Source organism: Nelumbo nucifera, chromosome 5, assembly GCF_055504915.1.
Source record: "Nelumbo nucifera cultivar China Antique chromosome 5, China Antique-T2T, whole genome shotgun sequence".
Lineage (NCBI taxonomy): Eukaryota > Viridiplantae > Streptophyta > Magnoliopsida > Proteales > Nelumbonaceae > Nelumbo > Nelumbo nucifera.
In genome coordinates this window covers 17391729-17418209 of record NC_142653.1, presented here as the reverse complement: position 1 = coordinate 17418209, position 26481 = coordinate 17391729, and the positions used below count along the sequence as shown (strand labels likewise).

At 39.9% G+C, this 26481-nt stretch overlaps 1 protein-coding gene across 1 annotated transcript; it reads left to right on the top strand.

Moving 5' to 3' along the window:
- Positions 1-12834: 12834 nt before the first annotated feature.
- LOC104595513 (receptor-like cytosolic serine/threonine-protein kinase RBK1) lies at positions 12835-21391 on the top strand. The gene is made up of 8 exons (XM_010256266.3): positions 12835-13142; positions 13241-13687; positions 17010-17258; positions 17835-17989; positions 18071-18150; positions 18248-18383; positions 20671-20820; positions 20921-21391. The coding sequence occupies exons 1-8, from the start codon at positions 13127-13129 to the stop codon at positions 21089-21091; spliced, it is 1404 nt and encodes a 467-aa protein (XP_010254568.1). The 5' UTR covers positions 12835-13126; the 3' UTR covers positions 21092-21391.
- Positions 21392-26481: the final 5090 nt, after the last annotated feature.

Genomic DNA, 26481 nt, shown 5'->3' with positions numbered 1-26481 from the left:
CTATGTACACGGTTCTCATGGCGTTGTGACTGATGCTGGCTAACCGGGACAGGGCGTCGGCCTCAGTGTTTTCTGACCTCGGGATTTGCCTGATGAAGTGTGACTGGAAGTTGAGCAGAGCCTCCTTTACTTTTGCCAAGTAGGTGATCATAGTTAGCTCGCGTGCTTCGTATTCGCCCGTAACCTGGTTGACACCAAGCTGAGAATCGCTGCAGATAACTATGTGTTTTGCACTTACCTTTTGCGCTAGGTTCAGCCTGGCTATCAATGCCTCATACTCTGCCTTGTTGTTGGATGCCGTGAACTCAAAGCGTAGTGCGTATTCCAATTTCGTGTCACACGGGCCGCGCAGGACTATTCCAGCCCCGCTACCCTGTTGGTTCGAGGAGCCATCTATGTGAAGGATCTAAGGCTCCTCATCCGAACTCCTCATCCCAGTTCGCGTTTGGCCTAACTAGGAGAGATGCCACCCTGGCTGCTACTTCACGGGGTTCGGACTCTATTGGCTTGGGAGCTCCGGGCTCACCCGAACTGGGGATCTCGGGCTCAACCGGCCTAGGGACTTCGAGGCTGAACGTGCACTCGGCGATAAAATCTGCTAAGTCTTGGGCCTTAATAGCAGTTCGTGGCTTATACTGGAGGTCGTACTCGCTGAGCTCAATGGCCCACTTCGCCAGCCGACCGGAAACCTCGGGCTTGAGTAAGACTTGCCTCATAGGTTTGTCAGTCAAGACGATGACAGTGTGAGCCTGGAAATATGGGTGGAGTTTCCGAGCTGCAATTATCAGTGCGTATGCCAGCTTTTCTATCTGCGGGTATCTCGTCTCTGCTCCCTGCAAAATTTTACTAACATAATAGATGGGTCGTTAGACCCAATCTACTTCTTTTATTAGTACCGAACTGACCACCTAGTCGCTTGCCGAGTGGTACAGCTCTAAGACCTCACCCTCCTCGGGCCTGGTTAAGATCGGCACACTAGCGAGGTAGTTTTTTAGCTCATCGAAAGCGAGCTGACAGTCTCGGGTCCTTTCGAGCCCTTTGCCTTTGATTGCTTTAAAGAAAGGCAGACAACGGTCTGCCGACTTGGACATGAAGCGGCTCAGAGCGGCTATTCGGCCATTTAGCCTCTGAACCTCTTTTACCTTTCTAGGTGGTCTCATATCTAGGATGGCATTTATCTTGTCCGGGTTGGCCTCAATACCACGCCGGTTGACAATGTACCCTAGGAACTTATCCGTTGTGACTCCGAAGACACACTTGTTTGGGTTCAGTTTCATGCTAAATTGACGCAGAATTTGGAAGACAGAATCTAAGTCTTGTATTAATTCATTCGAAAACTGTGTTTTGACGACCATGTAGTCTACATAACATTCTATCTTCGTGCCAATTAAGGGCTGAAACAACTTATTCACGAGTCTTTGGAAGGTCGCCCCAGCATTCTTCAGTCCGAAGGGCATGACCTTGTAGCAGTACAGGCCGAACTCGTTTATGAAAGTGGTTTTTTCCTCATCGGACTGGTCCATCCTGATTTGGTTGTAGCCCGAGTAGGCGTCCAAAAAGCTTAGCAACTCATGTCCCGAGGTCGCGTCTACTAGGCAGTCAATTCTAGGGAGGGGAAAGCAATCTTTCAGGCAAGCTCGGTTCAGGTCGGTGTAGTCGACGCACATGCGCCACTTGTCGTTTGCCTTTTTTACCAGTACCGGGTTGGCTACCCAGCTCGGGTAATGAACTTCCCTTATGAATTCTGCTACGAGGAGCTTTTCGACCTCCTCGTCGACCGCTCTCCAGCACTCTGGGGCTAAGTTGCATTTCTTCTGTCTAATGGGTCTGACTACAGGGTCAGTATTAAGTTTGTGAGTTATAAGGTTGGGGTCAATGCCAGGCATATCGGTCGCGGACCATGCAAAAATATCTTAATTTTGAAGTAAGAAACTTACCAGTTCAGATCGTAGAGGTTCCTAGATGGAAGCACCGATCTGTAGCATCTGAATTGGGTCCGTAGTTGAAGTTGGGATTGCGACTGTTTCTTCTGTGGGCGCAGCTTGTTATTCGCCTTGCTCCGTATGCTGCTCCAGTTCGAGGTCGTCGTCCACCTTGGTTTCTCCCTTCGGAGCGGCAACATATCACTTGCGGGACTCAAGCTGGTTGCCCCGCGCTACCCCCACACCGAAGTCTGTAGCGAACTTCATTGCCAAGTAGTAGGTGGAGACCACTGCCCGTAGGACATGCGTGATTGGCCGCCCTATTATGGCATTGTATGGGGAGGGGGTTGCGACCACCAGGAAATCGTGGTTGAGTTTGCTCGCACAAGGCCATGTGCCGACTTCCACAGGTACTGTTATTTTCCCGAGGAGCCTGACTTCCTCTCCGCTGAAGCCCACCAGAGGAGTGTTCGCGGGCTTCAACTCACTTCTCTGCAACTGAAACTGGTCAAACGCCGACTTGAAGAGAATGTCCGCCGAGTTGCCCGAATCGACAAGTACGCGCCTGACTTCGAAATCGCTGATCCTTAGTTTTATGACAAGCGCATCATCGTGAGGGTAGTGGACCCCTTGCGCATTGTCTTCCATGAAGAAAATCGGTTCCTCCGTCTTCGGCCTCTTCGGAGGGTTATGTTCTTCTCGGGCAGCTTCGCGAACTGACGCCCGGGCCGCCGCCGAAGTACAACCTGCTACCATTGAACCTCCCACTATCACGTGGATGGTTCCCCGAACTGGCCTCTCTTCCGGAGGTTGTCTTTGCGACGGTTCGCCCGGCCTGCTGCTGGATTCGGGGGCGTCCCTACCGTGCTCCCCTTGCCGACCTGTCTTATTATTATTATTATTATTATTATGCTCTACAAAATTTCTCAAGTACCCGCGACGGATGAGTCCCTCTATCTCGTCCCGGAGATTATTACACTGTTCGGTACTATGACCGTGATCTCTATGGAAACTGCAGTACAAGTTTTTGTTTCTCTCGTTTGGGTTCCCTTTTAGGCGAGGTGGCCATTTTACGTATGGGGCATCTTTGGTCGTCATCAAGATCTCGGCTCGCCTGGTGTTTAAGGGTGTGTAGTCTGTCCGAGCTGCTAAGGGAGCTCGGAACGGCTGGCTCGGCTTCGTCTCCCGGGTCGGGTTTTTTCTTCTGTCATCTGGGTTGGAGGGCTTGCCTTCCCTCTTCCTTTTCTCGATCCCGCTTTCGGTCCTTTGGTTGATCTCTTCCTCTGTTCTCATGAACTTATCCTCGAGCTTGAGGAATTCGGCTACGGTCACAGGCTGGCTAGCTACCATGTGCCATTTGAACTCCTTGTGTGTTACTCCTCTCTTGGCCGCCGCGAGCTGCACCGCGGGGTCTAGTCGCGGTATCTGCAAGCACGCGTCATTGAACTGCTTGATGTAGCCCTGGATGGACTCTCCTTCCTTCTAGACTACTCCGAAGATGCGTTCCTCGGTTCTGGGGCACCGCTTGTTGGTAACGAAGTGTGCGGTGAAGACCTGCACGAACTGGGTTCAACTTCTTATTGACCCGGGGGTCAGTTCCTGTATCAGGTGCGGGCCACCCCTTTGAAGGTGGTGGTGAAGGCCACGCACATGCACGATTCACTGGCCCTTGCTAGGTGTATTTGGGACAGGCATCAACATGGTCGTTGGGGTCGAAGGACCCATCATACTTGTCTAAAGGGGGAGTTTGAAGTCTCTGGGCATGGGAACTGCAAGGAGTTCTGATGAGAAGGGGGAAGGAACCGAGAGAATAGGGGCAGCTTTTACCTCGTCCGAGCTTGTCTCTTCTTTACCTTTGAGCTCGGGCAGGATACGGGTGGCAGTTCGGCGACTTCGCCGGCGTCTTCGTTGCTGAGTGGGCCTGGTACTGGTGCTGCTAGCCTCTGTGTTGCCGAGCTCGATGGGCCCGGAATGTTGGTAGTCCGCCGCTAGGATGCTGAATCGGTTCTCTGTGGGCGGGAGCTCAGACTTGGAGTGCCGAGGTACTGACTTGGCGGGCGAGGTTCCCGACCCGCCAGCGAGCTGCGAGGCGGGGGTGATTTTTCTTTCCCCCTGGCCTGGGGATGAGGCCTGGCTCTTGGGGGGGTTCTGAAGTTGGGAGGCTTCTCCTCGGTGATGGCGTCCACCTTGAGGGGAGGGCTTAACCGGCTTTGGAGCAGGGTGCCGAGGTGGAAGTTGTGGTTCGTTCAGAGGAGGCAGTTGGGGGAACTGCTGCTGATAGTGATATTGAGTGAGGTGGTGCAGTACTTGGTGTTGCTGGAGCTGATGTTGATTGAACTGCTGCATTTGGGCTTGCATTGCCTGCATGCACTATATCAAGTCGTCAAACTGGCTTTGGCTAGTCGCCAGGGGGACAATAGTTGGTTCGGTAAAGGTTGTCTCAACAGGGAGAAGAAAGGGGACGTTCACGGCGGGAAGGTTCGCTGGCGCCACTGTTCGTGGCGCATTCAGGCTGGGGATCCCATCCATCGGAAGGGGGATGGTGAATTGTCCGATGCACACCACGGGGACTTGAAGTTGTTCCCTGGGGGCGTTCATCTCCGTGCTACGTCCGGCATTGCTGGAAGAAGCCATGAGTGTTGGGGTTTCTTGGAAAAAATGGGGTTATAAGAGTTTTAAAGGAAGGCTTTTAGAAGCGCTACCCACAGACGACGCCAATTGATGGTGCGCAATCCGGCCGGTCCTAACTGTCAACGATCTTGCCTCGGGCTGGAGCAAAAGGTGCTTGAAACGGAGGAGAAAGCGAGTAATCTCCGGGGAAGAACCCGGTGAGAATGCTCCGAAGCTCACGTTAATATTTCCTCAACGGCAAGATAAAAAACCAGATGGCACAAAGTTATAACCTACCTCTCTTCTTGGGGGGAAGGGGGCCTTTTATAACCACTTCGCGCACTCACTCCCAAGCTCCTGTCAGGTCGGGTATGATTACCTCTGCGCTTCTGCCAGTTCGGGTGTCATCACCTCTGCTGGGGCAGAACCGCCACTGCTCTCTTTGTCGGAGCCATCTCTGTAACTGGAGATGGCGGTGGCAGGTGGTGGTGGCAGGTGGTCGTTGAAGTGTGGCTTGTCAAGCGTCAGATCCCAAGTTAGTCAGGTGCGCCGCCTCAGGATACGGACTCCTTTGGTGTCAGGTACGGTACTGTTGTTCAATTCGGCGTCCTGGGGGCAAAGTGCTGGAGTGGTGTGCGAGGTGAAGTCTTGAGTTCGAATAGAGGTGTGACCCGAACTGCCCTGGGGCGGGCCAGTTCGGGTTGTTACCCATTTGTGCTCCTCGTAAGGCCCGGGGTCAAAGGGAGAGTTCGGGTTCCTTGTGGGGAGTTCGGACCGCTGGTTCCTCCTTTCGGAGCTCGTGCCTTGGGCGTACTGTTGTGCTGAGTTGTTGCCTTTGCCACGTGTTGAGTGGTTACGAGGTCGGGGGGGCAATTGATGAAGGAAGATTTGGCCCGACCTCGTAACCACTCAACACGTGGCAAAGGCAACAGCTCGGCACAATAGTACGTCCAAGGCGCGAGCTCCAAAAGGAGGAACTAGCGGTACGAACTCCCCACAAGGAACCCGAACTCTCCCTTTGACCCCGGGCCTTACGAGGAGCACAAAGGGCAACAACCCGAACTGGCCCGCCCCAGGGCAGTTCGGGTCACACCTCTATCCGAACTCAAGACTTCACCTCGCACACCACTCCGGCACTTCGCCCCCAGGACGCCGAATTGAACAACCATACCGTACCTGACACCAAAGGAGTCCATATCCTGAGGCGGCGCACCTGACTGACATGGGATCTGACGCTTGACAAGCCGCACTTCAACGGCCACCTGCCACCGCTATCTCCAGTTACAGAGACGGCTCCAACAAAGAGAGCAGTGGCGGTTCTGCCCCTGTAGAGGTGATGACACCCGAACTGGCAGAAGCGCAGAGGTAATCATACCCGACCTGACAGGAGCTTGGGAGTGAGTGTGCAAAGTGGTTATAAAAGGCCCCCTTCCCCCCAAGAAGAGAGGTAGGTGATAACTTTGCGCCATCTGGTTTTTTATCTTGCCTTTGAGGAAATATTAACGTGAGCTTCAGAGCATTCTCACCGGGTTTTCCCCGGAGATTACTTGCTTTCTCCTCCGTTTCAAGCACCTTTTACTCCAGCCCGAGGCAAGATCGTTGGTAGATAGGACCGGCCGGATTGCGCACCATCAATAATGATAGACATGGGCATGAATTATGAACGTATCCAACCTAAAAGCGATATGAACAAAATAGTTTGTTGAGTGCCAACAGCCAAAGTTAACTCTATTCAAAACATCCTCATTTGAAGGACATTATATGTACTAGGGAATGTGTATGTGCATCATACATAGTTTCAAATTATGTCATTGTTGTTATTGTGGTTATTGATGATGGTGGTAATAATAATAATAATATTTTTATTTGAACTCATACAACAAGGGAAAAAATCAAAGTATGGTGTATCAGTGGATTTGTTGCCATTTAACTCAAGACCTATCTTCAATTATTCTTATAATTTGCATCAAAGTTTTTTTTTTTTTAACTAATGATTGAATAGATGGTTGGATTTATTAACTTGTCACTTTTACAAATTTTTAAATATATTTCCAGCCAGATCACTTGGTTGAGAAAAAGAGAGAGGGAGAGAGATATTTGGTTAACAACCAAATGACCTTATTAGTTAAACTATTGACTTATTTGACTAGGGCAACGGGCCATGTTAAGGCCTTTTTTTTTTTCACCCATCCCCATCTTTAATAATAAGTCTCATTTTTCAAACATATTTTTGTTTAGAGTTCGATTATGGTACGGAAAAAAAAAGGACATGGTACCATAAAAACCTTACAATAGATGAACCGATGTCATAAAAGTGATAACCAACGATGGGGTATTTATAGAGAGGTTTTGATTGGTCAAAAATTCCCCTTATCGTTTAATATGCAGAATGTATAATGTTAATGACATGCTCATGTATTCTATAAGTTTTACATACAAATATATATATATATATATATATATATATATATATATATATATATATATATATATATTCTTATTATTGTATTTAACTTGTGACATAATAAGGGTTACCTACTTGCTTGGGAAGAAAATACAATTTCAATATATTTTTAAGCATTGTTTTATATATTGTGGTCAACTCAATTGATTAAGCAGGTCAATCCATACCCAATCAGGATTATAGGTTCATCTACCACCAACCTAGTTGCTTGCAAAAATAATCATTAACATGGTGACCTATTTAGCCATTTGACCTAGTTAGTGGGGTCAATATTTAGATAACAATGCTATTTTTTCCTAATTTTTACCCCATTTCCAATATTAATGAAAATATTTTTTATTTATCACACTTGTTTTTTAAATATAATGAATATATAATATTAGATATATGTCCAAATCTGTCAACATATTTATACATTTCCTAGAACTCTATGTATTTTATTATTTAATAATTACATCTTATATCGATGTATTTGAACTAAACAGTTGAATCACTAACCTACCACCTATATGGACAAAAAAACATTTTGCTTTTGGGTTGATTTTGAATTTTGTATTCCATCCCCATCATTTATAAAAGTAATATAATTTTTACACTTATTTTTATTATTTTAATATGTTGAATATATAACGTTAGAGATGCATCAAATATATTTTACAAAGTTTATATTTTGTGTATTTTTATTTTTTAATATTTAATTTAATTGCGAAATCATGGATTTACCCATTTGATTTGGAAAATTACAATATTGACCCGCCTCTAGATACCAAGGCGTTGTTTGATGCTATTGCCAAATCCTCCATTACGATTTTTTCATAAATCACTAATTTTTCATAAATCAGTAATATTTGTTAGTTTGTTTCCATTGCTGTCACATAAGCTAGTTTATAAGAAATCAACAATGATGTTTTGTTTGGAACTATTTCCCAATAGTGGTTTTTTTCATTGTTGCAACATTTTCATGGCTCTATGTTGGATCCCATGTCATTTAACGCAAATAATAATAATAATAATAATAATAATAATAATAATAATAATAATAATAAATAAATAAATAAATAAATAAATAAAAATAAATAAATGAGGAACTATCGAAAATGACAGTTCTTCATTTAGGCCCAATTTGCATAATCGATTTGTACATGTTTTTTTTTTAATATTTCTCATAAATTCCGAATTGTTGATATGACTTTAAAGTGGTGTCGGTTTTTCTGATGTCAACAATGGTCCCAAACACATCTCCAACTGGTTTCAATTTTAGATTGGTTTTAATTTTTATATTTCATTTACAACATTACTAATAAAAATAACTTTAGTTTTACCATACTTATTTTTTGTTTAATATGATTAATACATGGTATTATAGATGTGTCAAAATTGTTCCATACATTTTTGTATTTTGTATTTTTTCTTTTTATTTTTAACCATGGTGTCATTAATTGACACATTTGACCTCAATGTTTGAACCACTAACCCACCATCCAAGTAGGAAAATGATTTCATTTTCTGTTCTTAAATTCTTATGTTCCATTTTCCTCGTTAATAAAAAAAGTATTTGTCATACTTGTCTTTCTTTTAATATGATCACAAATACGCAGTAATAGAAATGTGCCAAAATTTTCTACAAAGTTTCTTTATTCTTAATATTCTTGTTTTTTTCTATTTTAAAATTTATTATTATTTATTTATGACATCATGGGTCATAACGGTTGAATTGCTTACCTATCACATAGATAGAAAATGTGATTTAATTTGTAGGTATGTCTTAAAAATACAAGTTTACATATCATTAAGATTATTGTGTGAGGATTTAATTGGTGGACTTTAACGATGAGAAACAAAAATGTGGTAATGCAAGATTCAAGACGAGGGGTATTTAGTCAAGAAAACTTCCATGGGACCATATTCATACTTTTTTTTTTTTTCAAATAAACAAACGGAAGGGTGGGGAGGGGAGAAAAGAGCACAAGAAAAAATAAGAAAAAGAATTAAAATAAAGAGAAAAACAGTAGGAAAGGAAAATAAATAGAAATAAGGTCCAAGTCGGGCTTGGACGTGAATTTAGACTTCGTGAACTTGGGCTCAGGCCCAAAACACAAGACATGTCTTTTTTCCTCGAGTTGGACTCGGACTTTCTCAAAAAAGCCTAGTTCGAGCCCGAGGCTGACTTGATAATACATATATATATATATATATGTTATTTTCTTTGTTCCTCTTTTCTTTTTTAAAGTCATAGTGAGATTGCTCATTATGTTTGGGTTTTGAGGTATTTTGGTGTAAATAAAGTAGTTTTTTTATTGAATAACAAAAATCATTTTCCTATTTTTTTTTAGATTGGACTTCGAACTTTATATGAGGGCCAGTCTCAGGCTCAAGACTTATGCCCAATCGTTGGGCTGGGCTTGGGCTCGAGCTTAAATGTGTTTTGTTAATATAAAAACAAAGCCTGACCCAAACCTGGGCCAGCATGGCCTATGAACAGGTCGATATATGACATTCAATTGACAACAAATTATAACAAGATAAATAAATAAATAAATAAAAGTTACTTTAATGGAACTCTTAATAGGCAAATTTTGCATATCAAGATTCTCAATACTTTCAACATTGAATGGAAGGGAATGAAATGAATTTGCATTATAAACCATGCCTCACGCTTATGAGCAGTGGAATACTTCCATGTTTTAAATAATCGATACTCATTTATTGTTTATCAATTCCAACCTCAATTTCATATTTTTAAAACAAATAAAGTAAGTAGGTTTAGTTGACTGATCAAACTACAACAATAAATCTCATGTGCACAAACTGAACTAAAAATTTATAGGGTGAGTTGAGATATTGATGTAGAAAGAGTACTGCATATTTCTGAAATTTCAACTTGCAATGCTTTGAATTAAAACACGGTTTATGCTTGAAAGACAGATATCATTATTTATACTTGCATCTTATTTGATGAAGAATGTGTGTTTATCATCCATTGTAGCACCACACATTACTTATAGGATGTTGAGACTTTGTTTTCTAGTGCTCGAAACACCCTGTCACACGGATTTATGATTCAAAACAGTCTCCAACTAAAATAGAATGAATGATTGTTATACTCTAAGGCTCTGTTTGGTTTGAATGGTTTGCAGGAATAGGGGTTTGGAATTGGAATGACCAATTGTTTGGCTGGGTAGAATCGGAATCTCATTCTCATTCTTGGTGGAATAGCATTCCCCTATTCGAGGGAATGATCATTCCATCCCTTCCCTTTTGGGAATGAAATCACGTTATTGTTTAAACCAAACAGATTATGAGAATAGACCATTCTGATTCCGAAGGATTTTGATTCCAATTTTAGCTGCAAATCAAAAGGATTCTAAATGTCAATGGGGCATTGGTATAATTAAAAAATTCCCTCAATTGTATGCTTATCTCTTATATGGGTGCAAAAGGATCGGATCATGATCCAATCTTACTTGGTTGAATTCAGATCAGTCTGAATTGGATAATATGATCCCATATGTAATTGGATTGGATTTGGATCACCCCTACCCGATATGAGAAGATCTGATCCAATATATATTATGTTATTTATTTATCTATTTATAAATATATATTTTTATAAATTTACTATATTATTTATTTTTGTTTATAAAAACACACACACATATATATATGTGATGAAAATAGTTACAAAATATTTATATTTTTTGTTTTTTATTTTATTTCTCTTTTAATAACTTATTAATTTTTAAAGAAAACAAGTTGAATCGAATCATATCTGAAGATCCAATTTACCAATAAGATTTGAATTTAAATCAAGTCCTATCAAATTCGACCAGATCTTTGAGTTAGATCAGATTCGATACAAACAATATCTAATTGAATTCAAATATACCATGGTTCAAATTCGATCCATTTGCAACTCTATTCTCTTATTTAGTTTCACGTTGAACATATCCTAAAATTCTAACAAAAAAGACAGCCTAAAAGAGAGATTAGCATACGTGAATAGAATAGTGAGAAATGAGAATAGAGCAGTCAAAAAGACTCAAAAACGTTTGTCGCACTTTCGGTGCTTCACTGTTATGGACATGGACATAGTCACCTGGGCTTTGGAAAAAAAAAAAGCTAGAGATTCATCAGTCAAATTAGGTCCATTATCTGGATGACTACTGACTACGTCCATATCTATCTCATGTGAAATTACAGGGTGCAGTAGGTTTATTGGGATTAACATTTCGGTTCACATAACTGGTTCAGTTCACCAACTCCTGATGGGGGCCGTTCAGTTCACCAACTCCTTTAACTAAATGATTTGTTGAAGTGTCTGAACTGAATGACACTGCTTTCAGCCATTTCGGCTCTTAGATGTTAGACCTTAATATTAGAGCTGTCAATGGTTGGGTCTGACCTAATGGACCCAAATCCATTGGGCGAGTTTTGATTTTAGGATCGGTTAATTTGGGTTCTTAATCTATTGTCTTGATTGTTGTTGCTCCCAGACAGGTTCTATCCAGTCCCATAATTTTAAAAAATGATTTGGAAATAGAACCTTTTTGTCCATTGGTTTTCGGGTTCATAGTTTAATCGTCCGATTTAAATGGATGGTTCGTTCTGAATAAATTGACAATTCAACCACTTGAGTCAATAGATCATTGATCGATTCAAACGATTTTTGGCCAAAAATCAAATTTGAAATAAAACAGAATCAATTGCCTAAATGATTTCTGGGCCGAATAGTGACTGTCTGGATCAACGGCGATTCAAAAACCATGCCCAGTCCTGAATCGATTCAGGCCTCATTCAAGCCTAAATATATAATATATATTTATATATTAAATGTGTAATATTTTCATCACATTTGTTATAATTGGATCTATTAGATCAGATCCAATTAACCCAGCATTAAAAAAATCCAATGGGTATAAAATTACAGACGACAGACCTTATAGGGTCTGATTTGGTTCTGAGACCTTAATATTTATTGTCGGATTTGTTGTTATTTTACCCAGACCCGACCCGTTGTTAGCCTTTTTATTTTCTTTTCGTGATTCGGAGTTTGTGAGATTATCCGAGGCAGCTAACAACAGACGATCTTAATCATCGAAAGAAATCCTAATGATCATCAATCCAACATCTGCTGCACTGAAGCGCCAACACTTGACAACTGATTGAAAATTTCGAAATTTGAATCGCCCACAAAAACAACAACGGCCCTTGAGGTATCAGAGTACATTGATCTGCGCACGCCTCAGCAACACCAGAATCGTAACTTGGTTGGGCCAAATGGGAGATGAGATTGGCGACCCACAGCACATCCGAACCGTGTATTGGGAGCAACTCAAATGATAACTTTCGGAAGATATTCTCGATGCACGATGAGATGTCAACCCACCAAATGGAACAGATGTTGCTTGTACGGCTGTACTGTACTGACTACCGAGTACGGTATTTAAGAGCTGTACGGGATAATGCCTGTTCTTATTAATTGCGAGATTACTTGATCAGTGGTCTTGTTTGTTTCTGACAAAAGAAGATGATTGATCGGACGGTTGGAAATTTCCGTTACGAATTATTGAATTATTTATTGGTTGGTCAAGGTGGGACCCTTAGGCCGTAGCATGAGGAGGATGGTCCTTTCTCAAATCGGCATTGATAATCAGGATTACTTGCGTTGGTTGGTTTGTTTTGGTCGAGAGTGGGGCCATGGGCAAACGGTTGTTACGGCATTGGCCACGTACGTCAAATCAAAGCAACGGACGGCTTGGATTGTTTTGTATAGAAAAAAGAGTTGGTGGAGATACTAAACACACGACCAAGGATATATAAGTAACCACCTCGGAACTCGGAAGCAGGAAGCTAGTTTTCGCCTGCTGCTTATCTGTCTGGAGTCTGTGCTTCGAGAGAGAATAACCACCTCGGAAGGAAGCAGAGGGAGAAAACATAGAGATATTCCCTAATCCCTACAATCTTCTATTCTTCGTCGCCACTCTTCCTCTATCTTATCCCGCACAGCCGATATGAAAATAAAATCTCTGTTTTTTCCCTGTTGTCTGAATCTTCTGCTCAACCTCAAATGACAAAAGTTAGAACAGAGGACGGTAATATGATCTAGATTGAGAAAACTCAGAAATCCCAAATGACCTCTCCGGAAGGCAAGCATCGTTCTTCAACGAACCTTCATTTATTTACCTTTTTTTTTAAGCTTTAATGGTTTAAATTGTTTTCCCCCTTCGTATTGTTGTTTTTGTAGAAACCAGAGCAACCCAGGAAAGCCCAGGAAGGGAATCTGAAGATGGTGGTCTTACGAAACCGGAGTTTAATGAGGATCACAGCTCCCCAAGAGGTGTATTGGAAATCCCTATTTTGGGAATGGATTCAGATAACAACAGCAGTAGCAGCAGCTGCAGCTCCTTATCCTCGGAGAAATTGATTCCTAACTCAGCTGTGGTTTCGGAGTCTCATGGGTTACAGTGGAAGAATTTGCTTGATGTTATAAAGAAGAAATCAATGAAAAGGCTTTCGACGTTTCCCATGCTAACGAGCTCTGAGACGTCGAGAAGAAGTTTAAGCAGGAAGTTAGCTCGGATTCGTAGCGCCCACGATGGGATTGATTGTGGGGGGAAGTCAGTGCCAAAGCCCTCATGGAGGAGCTTCAGTTACCAGGAGCTCGCTGCCGCCACCGATAATTTCAGTTCCGGTGAGAAAACCTTCCACTTCCCTCCTTTTTTTCATAATAATGATAAATTACAATAATTTAGCTTTATTATCTCCGCCTTTCACGGTTTTTTTTTTCTTATTTCTCTGTTGGTTGCTGGGTTTCTGCTCCACTGCTCCTTTCTTTGGCTAATTGGCTTGGTTAGAAACTCAATTAAATTACCCAAAAGCCCATGAAACTGGAATCATATCTCTCTAGAACTGGAACATGAATAACATGATGACCATGTAGTAGCAATTAGCGAATAACGATGGCCTACTCCAGTTTATTCTTTTTCCATTTTTTTATTTGTTTATAGCTTTGGTGGGCCTCCAATGCACTAACAGAACGTGCATTATGGGCTAATCTCTAAAGACCAGGATCAGTCCAATTGGATTGATTCTTTCCGGTTGTCCAAAGTGGGTTCTGTTCTGGTCAAATTTGTGGGCCTAATGAGCCCTACGCCCCTACCCTATAAGAAAGAGTTGGCCATTATAATAGACTTATAGACTTGGTCTTACAAAATTTCGGGGCGAGATTAACGGGAACTGGCTAACCCAATCCGGGTCGGACCGGGACGAACCATTCTTTGACCGAACATTTATGAGTGAGTGAGTGACTGACTGAAACATTCCCCGCATTTCTTTCTGAAATATGGAAATCAGGTTTGCTCTTTAGACAAGGGGCTTGCAAATTTCAATCTCCTTTCTTTCGTTTACATTCCTTCCAAAAGTGGTAGGTTAGGTCATACTCATAACCTAAATGGGGCCACATGTTTCCGATTTTCTGTCTCCACGCACTCACCATGTGACAAAGACTAATAAAGAGAGAATTTTCTTCAGTTCTTCCTTCTTTATAAGGTCACTCAGGGCTTTGAAGTTGAATGATTTCTCTCCATGTCCGTCCATCATGTCGTTCTTTATTCTTTAACGTGCTTGGGTCAGTACTCCATCTTGCTTTTGGCCCCTTTTTTGGTTGTTAATTGCAGTGGCAATTGCAATGTGGGCTTTCATTTTTCACTGTTTCACAACCCAATTGTGTAAAAGTCGTTACCACTCTTTAAGTAGGGATTGTGGGGCCAGGTTAGGTCAATCCTAATCTGAACCTCCAATCCGACCTAGCCAATCTTAACCTTAGCCCAATCTAAAATCCCTTAACTCCAATCCAACTCAAAATTGATTTTGGATTGAGATGGACTCGGGTTGGGCCCAACACCAACTTTACATCTATACTATATAAAATCGATGTTTGCCTTGATTTTGATGCAGGTCATAAAAGTGAAATTCAAATACCTTACATCATATAATACTTGAGCACATTTGCATTTGAACTTATACTAGCCCCTTAAATCTCATAAAATCTTTCAAATTCTTTTAATCTTTGATTAAGACCTAAAACTCAACTTTTATGACTGTATATTGACCATATTTTTGTTTGGTCTTTGCTCATTTGATGTTTTTATTGGTTATTTTGAATATAAAAGTGGAAAAATAGTGTTTTTAACTATTTGTTGATTCGGCTAGTTGAATTGTTCAAATTGTCGCTTGGCCATGATTTTGGGTCCTGTTCTCCTAAACCCAAATTTTAGTAAAAAACCATTAACTTGGTCAAAAATTATCTTGGCTCCAATGGTTGGACTGTTGACCCATTCAACTCAATGACTAGGCATAGGTTGTACACTAAATGTATATACAAAATTTCGGAGGTCATAACTTTGCGCTTAGTTGTGATGATCTTTTTTTTTCTTATTTAGGTAATTTTTCGAGATTTATACTTCCTCGCCAAAAAACCATTTCTTTGCCTCAAATAGCAAATTTAGCATTTCTATAAATATAAAATAAAATATTGAATTAAAAATATAAATTAAGCACAAAATAGTACTTATATATACATATATTACATGACTTGGAGGCAAAAATGGTTTGGCCTCCAAGTCGGTCTTTAAAAGATTAAAAAAATTAATGTTTTAAATGATTCTCTTATGAATTATGATACCTCTCCTATTGAAAATCTGGAATTATGAGATTAACGATAGTAAGATTATGGAATAAAACTTACTAATGGAAACTTGTCATTTAAATTTAGGGCTTAATTATAAATAGATTATGGTAGTATGTAATAGGACTATAATATACATTGTACAATAGCAATAGTAGAGTCGGGTTTGAGTCAATTGCAACTTTAACCCTATTGTCAACCCAGCCTTACTTTTTGGGGGTTTTACTGTTCAGTCCATCCTTAAAAATCTTAGCTCCACCTTACAGGTGGGGTGAATCTTGACCATGGATTGATGCCAAATCTACGGCAGGATACGGTTTATAGGAAGATTACTAGTAAATTAGAAGGGGTCTGTAATTTCAGATATCTGAGGTGGAGTGCAGTCTACCTATCCCTACCTTTTTTTTGGGTTCAGTTCGGGCTAACCTATCCCAAGTTGCAGCCCTATCCGTAAGGCACTTAGGTTATGTAGGAAACCTATAAAAACCGAATTAGGTACTTAGGTGGGGTACCTGGGGCAGGGTTTCTCCCTCTCTCGTTTGGCTAGGGCCACCTGGGGCAGGTTCCACGGGATCCAAAACCGAGTTAGGTGGGCTCATTGGTTAGGCTTATGATTTTGTTAATAAAAAAATTTTCCCTTTTTTTTCCTTGTGGTGCTATAGAGTATAGAGTACAGATGATGTTTCTCACATATTTTGATCCTCGGACGATGTTTTTCTTACATTAAATTGAATTTTAATAATCCAACTAGAACAATCAGTTAAGTTACTTCTAGGATGATTGGCCTTGCGTACTTATTCAGCTCCTCCCAGCCACACACTGAAACATTGGCAATCGTCTAATGTTCCCCCTAATTGAGTAGGGGATAAGCTGGCTTTTGTAGCGTAATCTCGTTACGTCCTATTCAAGATTTGATTTTTGTGTTACCTTTTCAATTTTCGCTCAGTTAGAGTAAAAATACAAATATATAGAGTGTAAAACCTTATATTTTATATTATTTTATATATATTTATACTGTACATATTTGTATTTGTAGTTTGTACGATTAGGCTCAGTGTTAGGAGTACAAATACAAATATATGTAGAACACAAAACTTTGAGGGTGAGATAAATCTCATGCCCTTGAGTTAGGAATCTTTAAATCACTGAGCGGTAGGCCGCGATGGGCCTTGGGCCATGCCCGCAACTGGCATAGTGCATCTTGTCGGCTATCCTCGGCCCAGTAGCACCCTGTCTCGACCCAGTTATTATCAATTTGGCTATCTATCATCCCCAAATTATGGTATTAAACTGTCAACTATTTATTGAATTTCATTGATATTGGTAGAGAAATTGATTGGGAAAGGAGGACACGCAGAAGTGTACAAAGGGTGCCTATCCGATGGTCAGTTCATAGCTGTGAAACGACTCATAAAGAAAGAGGAGGATCGGATCTCCAATTTTCTGTCGGAGCTTGGAATTATTGCTCACGTTAATCACCCAAATGCTGCTCGTTTGCTTGGGTTTGGCGTGGAAGGGGGTCTGCACCTCATCCTCCAGTACTCCCCTCATGGGAGCCTTGCCTCCGTGCTCCATGGTGATGTGCCTCCCTCTCTCTCTCTCTCTCTCTCTTAATATCTTGCAGTGAAATTGGATTCAGTCCTCACAAAATAATTCTCATACCGAGTTCACAGCAAGTGCATGCAAAAGGCTGTGAACACAGTGTGAGGATGATTTTGTGAGGACTGAATCTGGTCTCTCCTGCAGTTTATTGTTAATTGGTTGAGTGGGTTCTTATTTTTGCCTATGAATGGAGCGCACTACTAACGCAGGACCCACCTATACATAACTGATGTGGTCACAAATAGATAGGCAGAGAAATGAACTCTGTGTCGAGCCTGACACATGGGTTATGGACCCTTATGCACACAAGATCAGGTCTAGGTAAAGTCCATTGTATTTATCAGATCCAACTCTGGCACATATGGCCATCCTTATGATCCTAACCATCTTATGTATTAGAAGATTTGCAAAAATTAGAGGAAGAACTGCCATAGAAGACTATTTGGTGTGACCATGACATGAATGGGCCGATTGCCCATTTATCCAAGTAACAAGTTCACATTTTTTTTTTGTATTGTCTTTATTGATGAATAATGTTAAGATTTTTCAGGCACAAAAGAGAGTTTGGAGTGGGGTACAAGGTTTAAGGTGGCTTTAGGGATAGCAGAAGGATTAAATTATCTCCATCATGGCTGCCACAGACGTATAATCCATAGAGACATCAAAGCCTCTAATATATTACTAACTCAAGATTATGAACCTCAGGTATTATCTCTATAGCTATTACATTTCTTTCTTTCAGCTCTGATGCTTAATTACAGTTCGATGCTTCTCTATCTGGTTCAGATTTCCGATTTTGGCCTTGCAAAGTGGCTCCCAGAGCAGTGGACTCACCATATTGTCTTTCCCATAGAGGGCACGATCGGGTGAGGCCATCTCTATTCATATACTTGCTTCTGATTCCAATCACATCGATTTGCTTCACCATTTCGAATTAAACACGGTACTTGCATTCTGTGTCAGATACTTGTCGCCGGAATATTTCATGCACGGCATCGTCGATGAAAAAACCGACGTCTTTGCTTTTGGGGTATTACTGCTGGAGCTCATAACGGGTCGACGTGCAGTTGACTCTTGTCGCCAAAGCCTTGTGATGTGGGTATGGTTCATTACTTATTTGTCTCTCATCAACCAATTTCTATTAGTATTCTACATGCGTTATAGTTAGAGGTGTCAATGGCTCGGGTTTGGGTTGGAGCCGTGTGAATAAAATCTTGAACGGGTTAGATGGATCAATAAGATTTTGCACCAGTCTAGACTTAATAGTCTAAAATATTGATTAGATTGGATTGAATTTGGAACTGGTCCATTTGTAATGGATTTATATTGAACTGGTTGGGTTGAATCAATATTCGGTCCATTGATAGAAGATAATGAGTACAGGTGTCAATAGCCTAGTTCTAGATTAGATTTAATCTAAATTAAAACCAATTAGAACCGATTGGACGGTCTAGACTATAGACATCGAACTGGACCAGTCCAGAATGATCTAAACTATTGGATTATTGGATTAGACTTGGTTCATTTGCAATGAATTCATATAGGACTGAGTTGGATTGGACCAATATACAGTCCATGGGCAGCCCTAGTTATAAATACAGTTTACAAGCAATCCTTTTAAAAGTTTTGTGGATAAGGTAATCGTGTCAAAACATTAGGTTCTCTTCGGGAGGAGTGCACATGTTGGTTCGGTGCATATATGCATTTGGTTCTTTTGTTGGTATTTGGTATTTGGTAAGTATGCAATGAATGTGACAGTTTTCATAAATCTCAAGGTATGTTTGCATCTAAAATGAGAGCAAAGTTTACATTCAAAAAAATGGATGCAAAATTTGCACTTAAAGTTGGTTAACATAAAAAAAAGATAAATTCCAATCTAAAATTCATATTTACACCTATTACAACTAAAAACATTTGGCAATAAAATAAATTTATCAATACAAAACTACACTAACTTTAAATTTGCATGGACAAAAATGCACTCTTAGAATTTGTATCTGCACTCTTCGCAAATGCAGCCATATGAATAGACCTGTTCATGGGCCGGGCCGGGCCGGGCTCGGGCTGGGCTTTTAGTGTTCATTAACAGAAAAATAATAGGCCTGAGCCTGAGCCCGGCCCGACCAACGGGTCTAGAACTTGGGCCCGAGCCTGGCCCTGATAAAAAGCCTGAAGCCCGAGCCTGAAGCTCGAGCCCGAAGCTCGACCTAATAAAAGAAAATCAATTTTTTTTTCCTATTCAAATAGACATTATCTATTTTAATTCAGATGTTTTTTTCCCCTATTTAAATGAACAATAGGCCTACAAGTGAATCAACAACCTTCTCAAATCAAAAAATTTATTCAAATGGACATCGCATAGGGTTTTTACTTAGGTTTAACTATAGGTCGGGCCGAGCTATTTTGGCAAAGCCCGAGCCCGGCTCAAATTTTATGCAGGCCGGGCTTTTTGGCCCGAGGTTAAGCCTGTGGGCCAAAAAGCCTGTTCAAGCCCGTTCGGAGGTCGGGCCGGGCCGGTGGGCCACCGGCCCATGAACAGGTCTACATATGAACAAGCCAAGAGAAACTCGCTGGTGAACTTCAGATATATTACCAATATCTGGATTAAATAATTCAGATTCTTCTGTATTTATTTGAACTCATTAATCAGGAGGTGCTACATATCTGCAATTTTTAATTTATATCAGATATTCATGGTTGTTGTCGATAGGTGTCAATGGACTGGTTTTGGGTTGGATTACGTCCAAATCAAAATCAATTTGGATGGATTGGAAGGACCAATAAGACATTGAATTTGGACGGATTGGATGGACCAATATGATATATTGGATTGGACCTGGTCCATCCATAATGAATTTATATTGGATTAAACCAATATCTGATCCATTGATAGAAGATAAGAACATAGATGTCAATGGACCAGGTTTGAGTTGAAACCAATCTAAATTAATAACATGAATTTGAACAGTTAGACAGTCTTTGGACCGATCCAAAATGGTCCAAAATATTCATTGGACTGGATTGGACAGGTCTATTTGTAATGAACTCACTTTGGACTGGATCGGATTGGACCAAATCCAGTCCAATTGACATCCCTAGTTGTCGAGTCCATATCTGTCATGTCATGACATTTTATTTATGGACTCGTCCGGCCCATTCCTTCTTTAAATTTTCATCAAATTGATTAATTGAATAAAGTTCGATTTTGTTTTTGTTCAACTTCTCCTCAAGCTTTATCTCACCCGTAACTTTAGCTGATTCGCTTTCCAGTGATTAAAAAAATATTTTCATTTTTTTTTTGTAAAAATAATTGGCTGGTTTCGGGACCCATTAATTTATTGTGGATGACAATTTCCTACTTATTCCACGTTTTGTTTCCTCTGTAGGCAAAGCCACTATTGGACGCCAATAGTATGAAAGAACTTGTAGACCCTCGTCTGGGAGATGCTTACAACATCACCGAAATGCAGCGAGCCATGTCGACGGCTTCCTTGTGCATCCACCATTTATCCACCATGCGACCGCACATGAACTGGGTAACAATAATTAATGCTATTCATCTCCTGAAATCACCAAAAATTTTCTTTTTACTACAAAGCAACAGCGATATATGTAGATTGTTGGTGATGGTTGCAGGTGGTAAAGCATCTGAGTGAGGACGGAGGGGTAGAGTTCTGGGAAAAAGAAGCAAAGGCAAAGCCTCTTGTGGGAAGGGCACTCATCTTGGATGACTGTGATTTGGAAGACTACACTAGTTCTAGCTACCTCAACGATCTCAATCGCCATATGCAACTTGCATTAGAATAGTGCAATATTTGTTCTACTTTTTGACTTTTCTTATTGATCTCCTTGTCATTTGGCCTAAAATGTATGTAATTAGTGGGGCCATATTCACCAGTTGCCATCTATTTAGAATTTTAAATGGCAATCTTACAGGGTTAGGTCAGGACTGGAGTGTGGTATAATTAGTGGGGCCATTTTCACCAGTTACCACGGGCTTCACATGTTTGGGAGCATTCCAGTGTTGATTGATCTATGTTGATGGAGCCACTTGAAGAAGCTTTCAATGCTAAGCTTCACTGGAAAGTTGATTTGTCAGTTCAATAAGTATTTTTTTCAACAAATTTCATGTGGGTCCTAAGTTGGAATGCCAGAAGTTGCTGCATAAAAGTCCTCAGCCTCATGGCTTTCGGGGGACACGGCTTTGGTGTTTCAGGATGGATCTTACACGGAAACCTTCGGCGCTTTTTGGTGAAAATCCAGAATGACCAGAACCGTGACTGTAACATAAATTTACTCTCAGTAGCTTATTTAGAACATTGAAAATGCTCAACCAAAGCAGTTCCAGTTCACATTTAACACGCAGATTTACCAACTCTATACGGGACCAAGTTTTTTTCTTTTTCTTTATAACGATAAGAATACCGGACCAAGTTTAGTATTGGTCAGCATCAGAACTGAAGATAGGAGTACAGTCTTTTTTCCTCTTTTGGTAGTAACAGGGGTGCAACTTTTACGTTTTGCCAAAATTTCAATAAATCCAATAATTACAGATAAGTACCTCGTACTTTGCATAATACTTAGATATTCTGAATTTCGAATGCAGCACTTAGGTATTTCGAGCTTTTAGAAATAGACACTTGGGCCCATTTCCGTTACAAATTATTGTAAAGTTACCGAAATACCCATATCTTTTAATTGTTTAAATCATAACATTTAAATAGACAAAAATAACCCTGATTTAAAGTAGCGTTCTTTTCGATTTGGGCACCACTGTTGCTCATCCTAAGAAGAAATCGTTTGTTGCCGCCGCCTAAGAATAAATCGTTGTCGTCGCCTGAGAAGAAACCGTTGTCACTGTCTGAGAAGAAACTGTTGTTGCCACTAAGAAGAAACCATTGTCGCCGCTTGAGAAGATACCATTACTACCGCGGGGAGGAGAAACCATTGCTATCGCCTGAGAAGAAGATCAACCATTGCCGCCACCTGAGAAGAAAGCAAGGTGTAGCCCCTCCTCCCTTTTGTGTTTCCACTTTTCGTGTTGCCTGGGAAGAAGAAAACCACATGACTATTGACTGCAAACCACAAACCCTAGGCAATATTGACTGCAAACTGCAAACTGCAAACCACATATCTCGGTCTTATTGATTGGTATTAGTTCTAAGAAAATAAAGATATCTTTTGGTAAAGTCCTATGTACTGAAATGATCAATATGAGAAGAAAAGACATTTAATGTTGTATCCATCAAATTAATGGGGGTGTAAATCTCATAAAGCAGTCTTATTAGATCTGCATGTGTAAAGAAATAAGACAAATTATTCTAATCTAAGATTATGCTAGCTCCATAGATTGAGATTTGTACTCCATTGATAGAAGACAATACAATTGCAAAAATCTCAGACTGACTGATCTCTAGCTCGGATGAGGGTTTTCTAGTTTTTATATGTTATTAGAACCATAAGTGTCTATAATAATATATGATTTAAGACTGAAAGAAAGAAGAAAACTGAAAGCATCTTGTTGCTCACATTCATAATATAGTATGTGGTTCAGAAAAATCCATCTGAACAACTCATTGTTGTCTTCCACCAAGCTTGTTTTGCTGTTACTGAACAAGGATATTGCAGGGGAAAATGTAGTGTTCCTGTTTGCTTCTAGGTAACCTGATATACATACTGTTATCAATGTTTCTAGCCGCTTTAATATGGAGAGAGGGATTTATTGATGTTACGGATAAAACAAAGTGATAAAAGTTTAGAATATGGCGATGGAGATTGCTCACATAGTATAGTTGTGATGCTTATTTATAAATTGGGGTTCATATATTAGAAGTGCAAAACGGTCAAAAAATATATGAAAAGAGTACTTTTGATATTATAAAATGTTTAACTGACAGAATACTAACAAATGGACCTAAGGGTCTATTTCTAAAGTTCCGAGTACCAAAGTGTTGCATTCGAAAGTTCATGATACCTAAGTGTTACTATCCCAAAATATAGAATATTGTATAGAATACTTTATCTGTAATTTACCATTATAATGTGTTTGTATAGAATACTCTTTTCCAACTTGATTAATCTTAATTGATGCGTGTATGGAGATATTTGAAATAAAATCTTCCACCTCAGCATGAATCAGATGACATTGCCTTGCAATTGAAGGCGGTAGGGTGAGACGGTGAGTTCATGGAAAGGGCAGAAACCGTACAATTAAAAAGATAGGCTTTTGATCGACAAGGTCAAATTGAACTTGTCCTTCTAGAAACCTAAAACAGTTGGATCAGAATTTCTCAATTTTGGGTTTGACTTATCAAGATTGTTATTTTGACTTAGGACAGGAGATGTGAATTACTGAATTATCCTTTGTGGCTCAATCCGGAGGTTTGAAATTCCAATATCAATCTCTTTTTCAAACATTTCAAAGAAGGAAATGTCTAAAGCTTTGAATAGCTGAAAAATAAGGAAACTAAGGCAATAATTTGCTAATTTTTTTAATTAAACATTAAGTATGGTTTATTTTATTTGGAAATAATACATGTGGTTCATAGCGATTAGTCTCCGTACAAGGCACAAACTAAGTGTTGACTATGGAGTGACAGTGAATGAATGGTTCAGACTTCAGATTGATCAATCCTATATTATTATTATTATTATTATTATTATTATTATAATAATAGTAGTTGTTAACAGGTCTTATTTATTTGCTTGACTAGTGACTACTATTAATAAGTTTGGGAAAGTTTTCCTTTAGCTCATCTCATACCAAAAACCTAATTGGATTAATTGTTTTCTTTTCAACTAGGGTTTTCCTTTTCCCCTAATTTTCTTAATGAAAACCTAGTACTCCAAGTCTCCAACAAGTCTCAATTCTCTACTCTAGCTCGTTGATTCTGTAGAATTCAACTCCACTATATGTGAAATTCAAATGCTGAAATGTAGAATCTCGTGTGGTGACTAATACTAAATTAAACTATTATGGGTTAGAAATTAGTGAGATTGCAATACATTGACATTTAATCACAATTCCAGTGGTGGGTTTTTGGCAAAATTATCAGAAATCAGACTTTCGAGTTTTGACTATTGTGAGTCCACTGGAGGAAATGGCTATTCCTTCAAATGGGAGAATGTCATTTCACTAAAAATGAAAATAGGATTTCACTTCTGCCCAACTGAATGATTGGAATTGGTTTAAATCCAACCATTCGGATTCCGATTCCAGACCCTTATTCCCATGAACCAAGTAAACCCTGAGGTTTTGGATGGTTTAATATTGGGAATTTAAATTCTTGGTTCTACGTACATGTGATCAAGGATTTCTGATCAGAATGCTTCTCATTCTATCTAATTGCGCTTGCATAAAAGAATAACAGAAAACGACCTCTCTCTCTTCAAGGAGTTTAGATATCAATATCCGTGACTCTTGCTTGCTAATCTGCCGTTCACAATCCCAATTAACCCTTTGTGAAATATGAATATGAATGGGATCATCTGAATACAACTGTGCATGTAAATGGGATTGGTCCTTTTATATCTTCTCTTGATGGGTGTTTCTTTAATTAAAAAGCCAAAGCTTACATGAAATCATGTACGACAAATGAGAGACTACGTTAATTTCCTTCCGACCCGGGAATAACCAACATGGATCTAATTAGTGCTTACATCCTGTAAAGCAAAGTTAGAATGGGTCACTTTCACTCGGTTGTGTTCACCTAACAGCTTAAGCTTTGAGGTTGAACGGATGACCAAGTGATCTATGATCTAGTGTTTGATCCTCTTGCCCTTATAACTTTCAGCACAGGGTATCGATGGATATATATTTGTTTGTCCACCTTGAGAATAAAAATTTATTCAATGACTTCACCTAACAACTTAAAACTTTTAAGTTCAATGATTCCTTGAGATGCAGTAATTTCTTCTGGTGAAGTCTTGTCTTAGAGAATAAAAAAAATCTATCCATAGACCTCACGTAATAGCTTAAATTCTTAGGTTGAATAGTTTATTGAGATGATATCAAAGTCTCCTTGATCAAGTGGTCAAGTGTTCTATTCTCATCGCCCTTATTGTAATTAATTAAATTTCAGCACTGGGTGGACTTGTGATTGTCCATGCTTCAAGGCTCAAGCCCAATAAACTTTCCCTTAGGTTGTGTTTGGTTGCAGTGCAATTTAATTTGCATTAATACAAATGTACGAAAGTGCGAATGAAAAAAAGTACAAATTCTTGTTTAATTTTGTTGTGGGTTTTATTTTATTCTGCTTCATGTCTTAATTTACTTTATTTGTGCTGTAATCGAACAAGATAAGCTAAAATTTGAAACAGAAATCGGTCAGAATTTACACTCAATTCATTTACACTGCCATGATTTTGCATCAATACAAATTTATTTACATTACAACCAAACACAGCCTTAAGAAGTGTATTAAAGAATAAAAACCTATTAAAAATCTCACCTAACACAACCCCACCTATTCTGTTTCATTTTTGCTCGATAAGTTCAGTACTTGAAAATTCAAATTGCCCTCAATGTATGCCCACGTAATCCTCCCCCCAACTCCATCAATGCAAAAACTATCTTACATTATCCACATCTATTTCGATGCTTATAAAAGCTTAACAAACATTTGAATTAACCATCTGGCTTTTGAATTATTTTCACCTTTTAGAAGTTAATTGTTCCGAAAACCGCCTCTTTCTCACAAGAAAACAAAACCTAGTGTTTGAGATGCGTTTGTTTTCTTCTAATTTCTTGTAATGGTAAACATAAATGTCGTCGGCGTGCTAGTGTGCTGCCTTGTCTCCTCAAAGTGGATTAGTGGTGATTATTAAATTGATAAACTACTAATTGTGAGCTGAGAGCCATTAGTTCACAGTCCCATTAGAAAATAAAACAAGACATCTGATGAGTGATGACGTAGGGTGTCTTCTAGACTGTCAAGACATTTGTGGTGTGGATGAAACCACACTACCCCTTAATAAGATAGTTGTTCTACACTGTGGATAAAGATGTGTGGATTGAATCACATTGTACCTCCGTATGCGTTCAACAAGGGTTGTTGTATTTCAGTTCACACCTTGTTTTATGATTCCATGTATTTCAGTTACAACATGGGTTAACACACAATATGACATTAATGGGAAATTAGGAATGCTTCTCACAAAGTCTAGCTAATTTTACAATAGCAGGTGCATAAATTCTT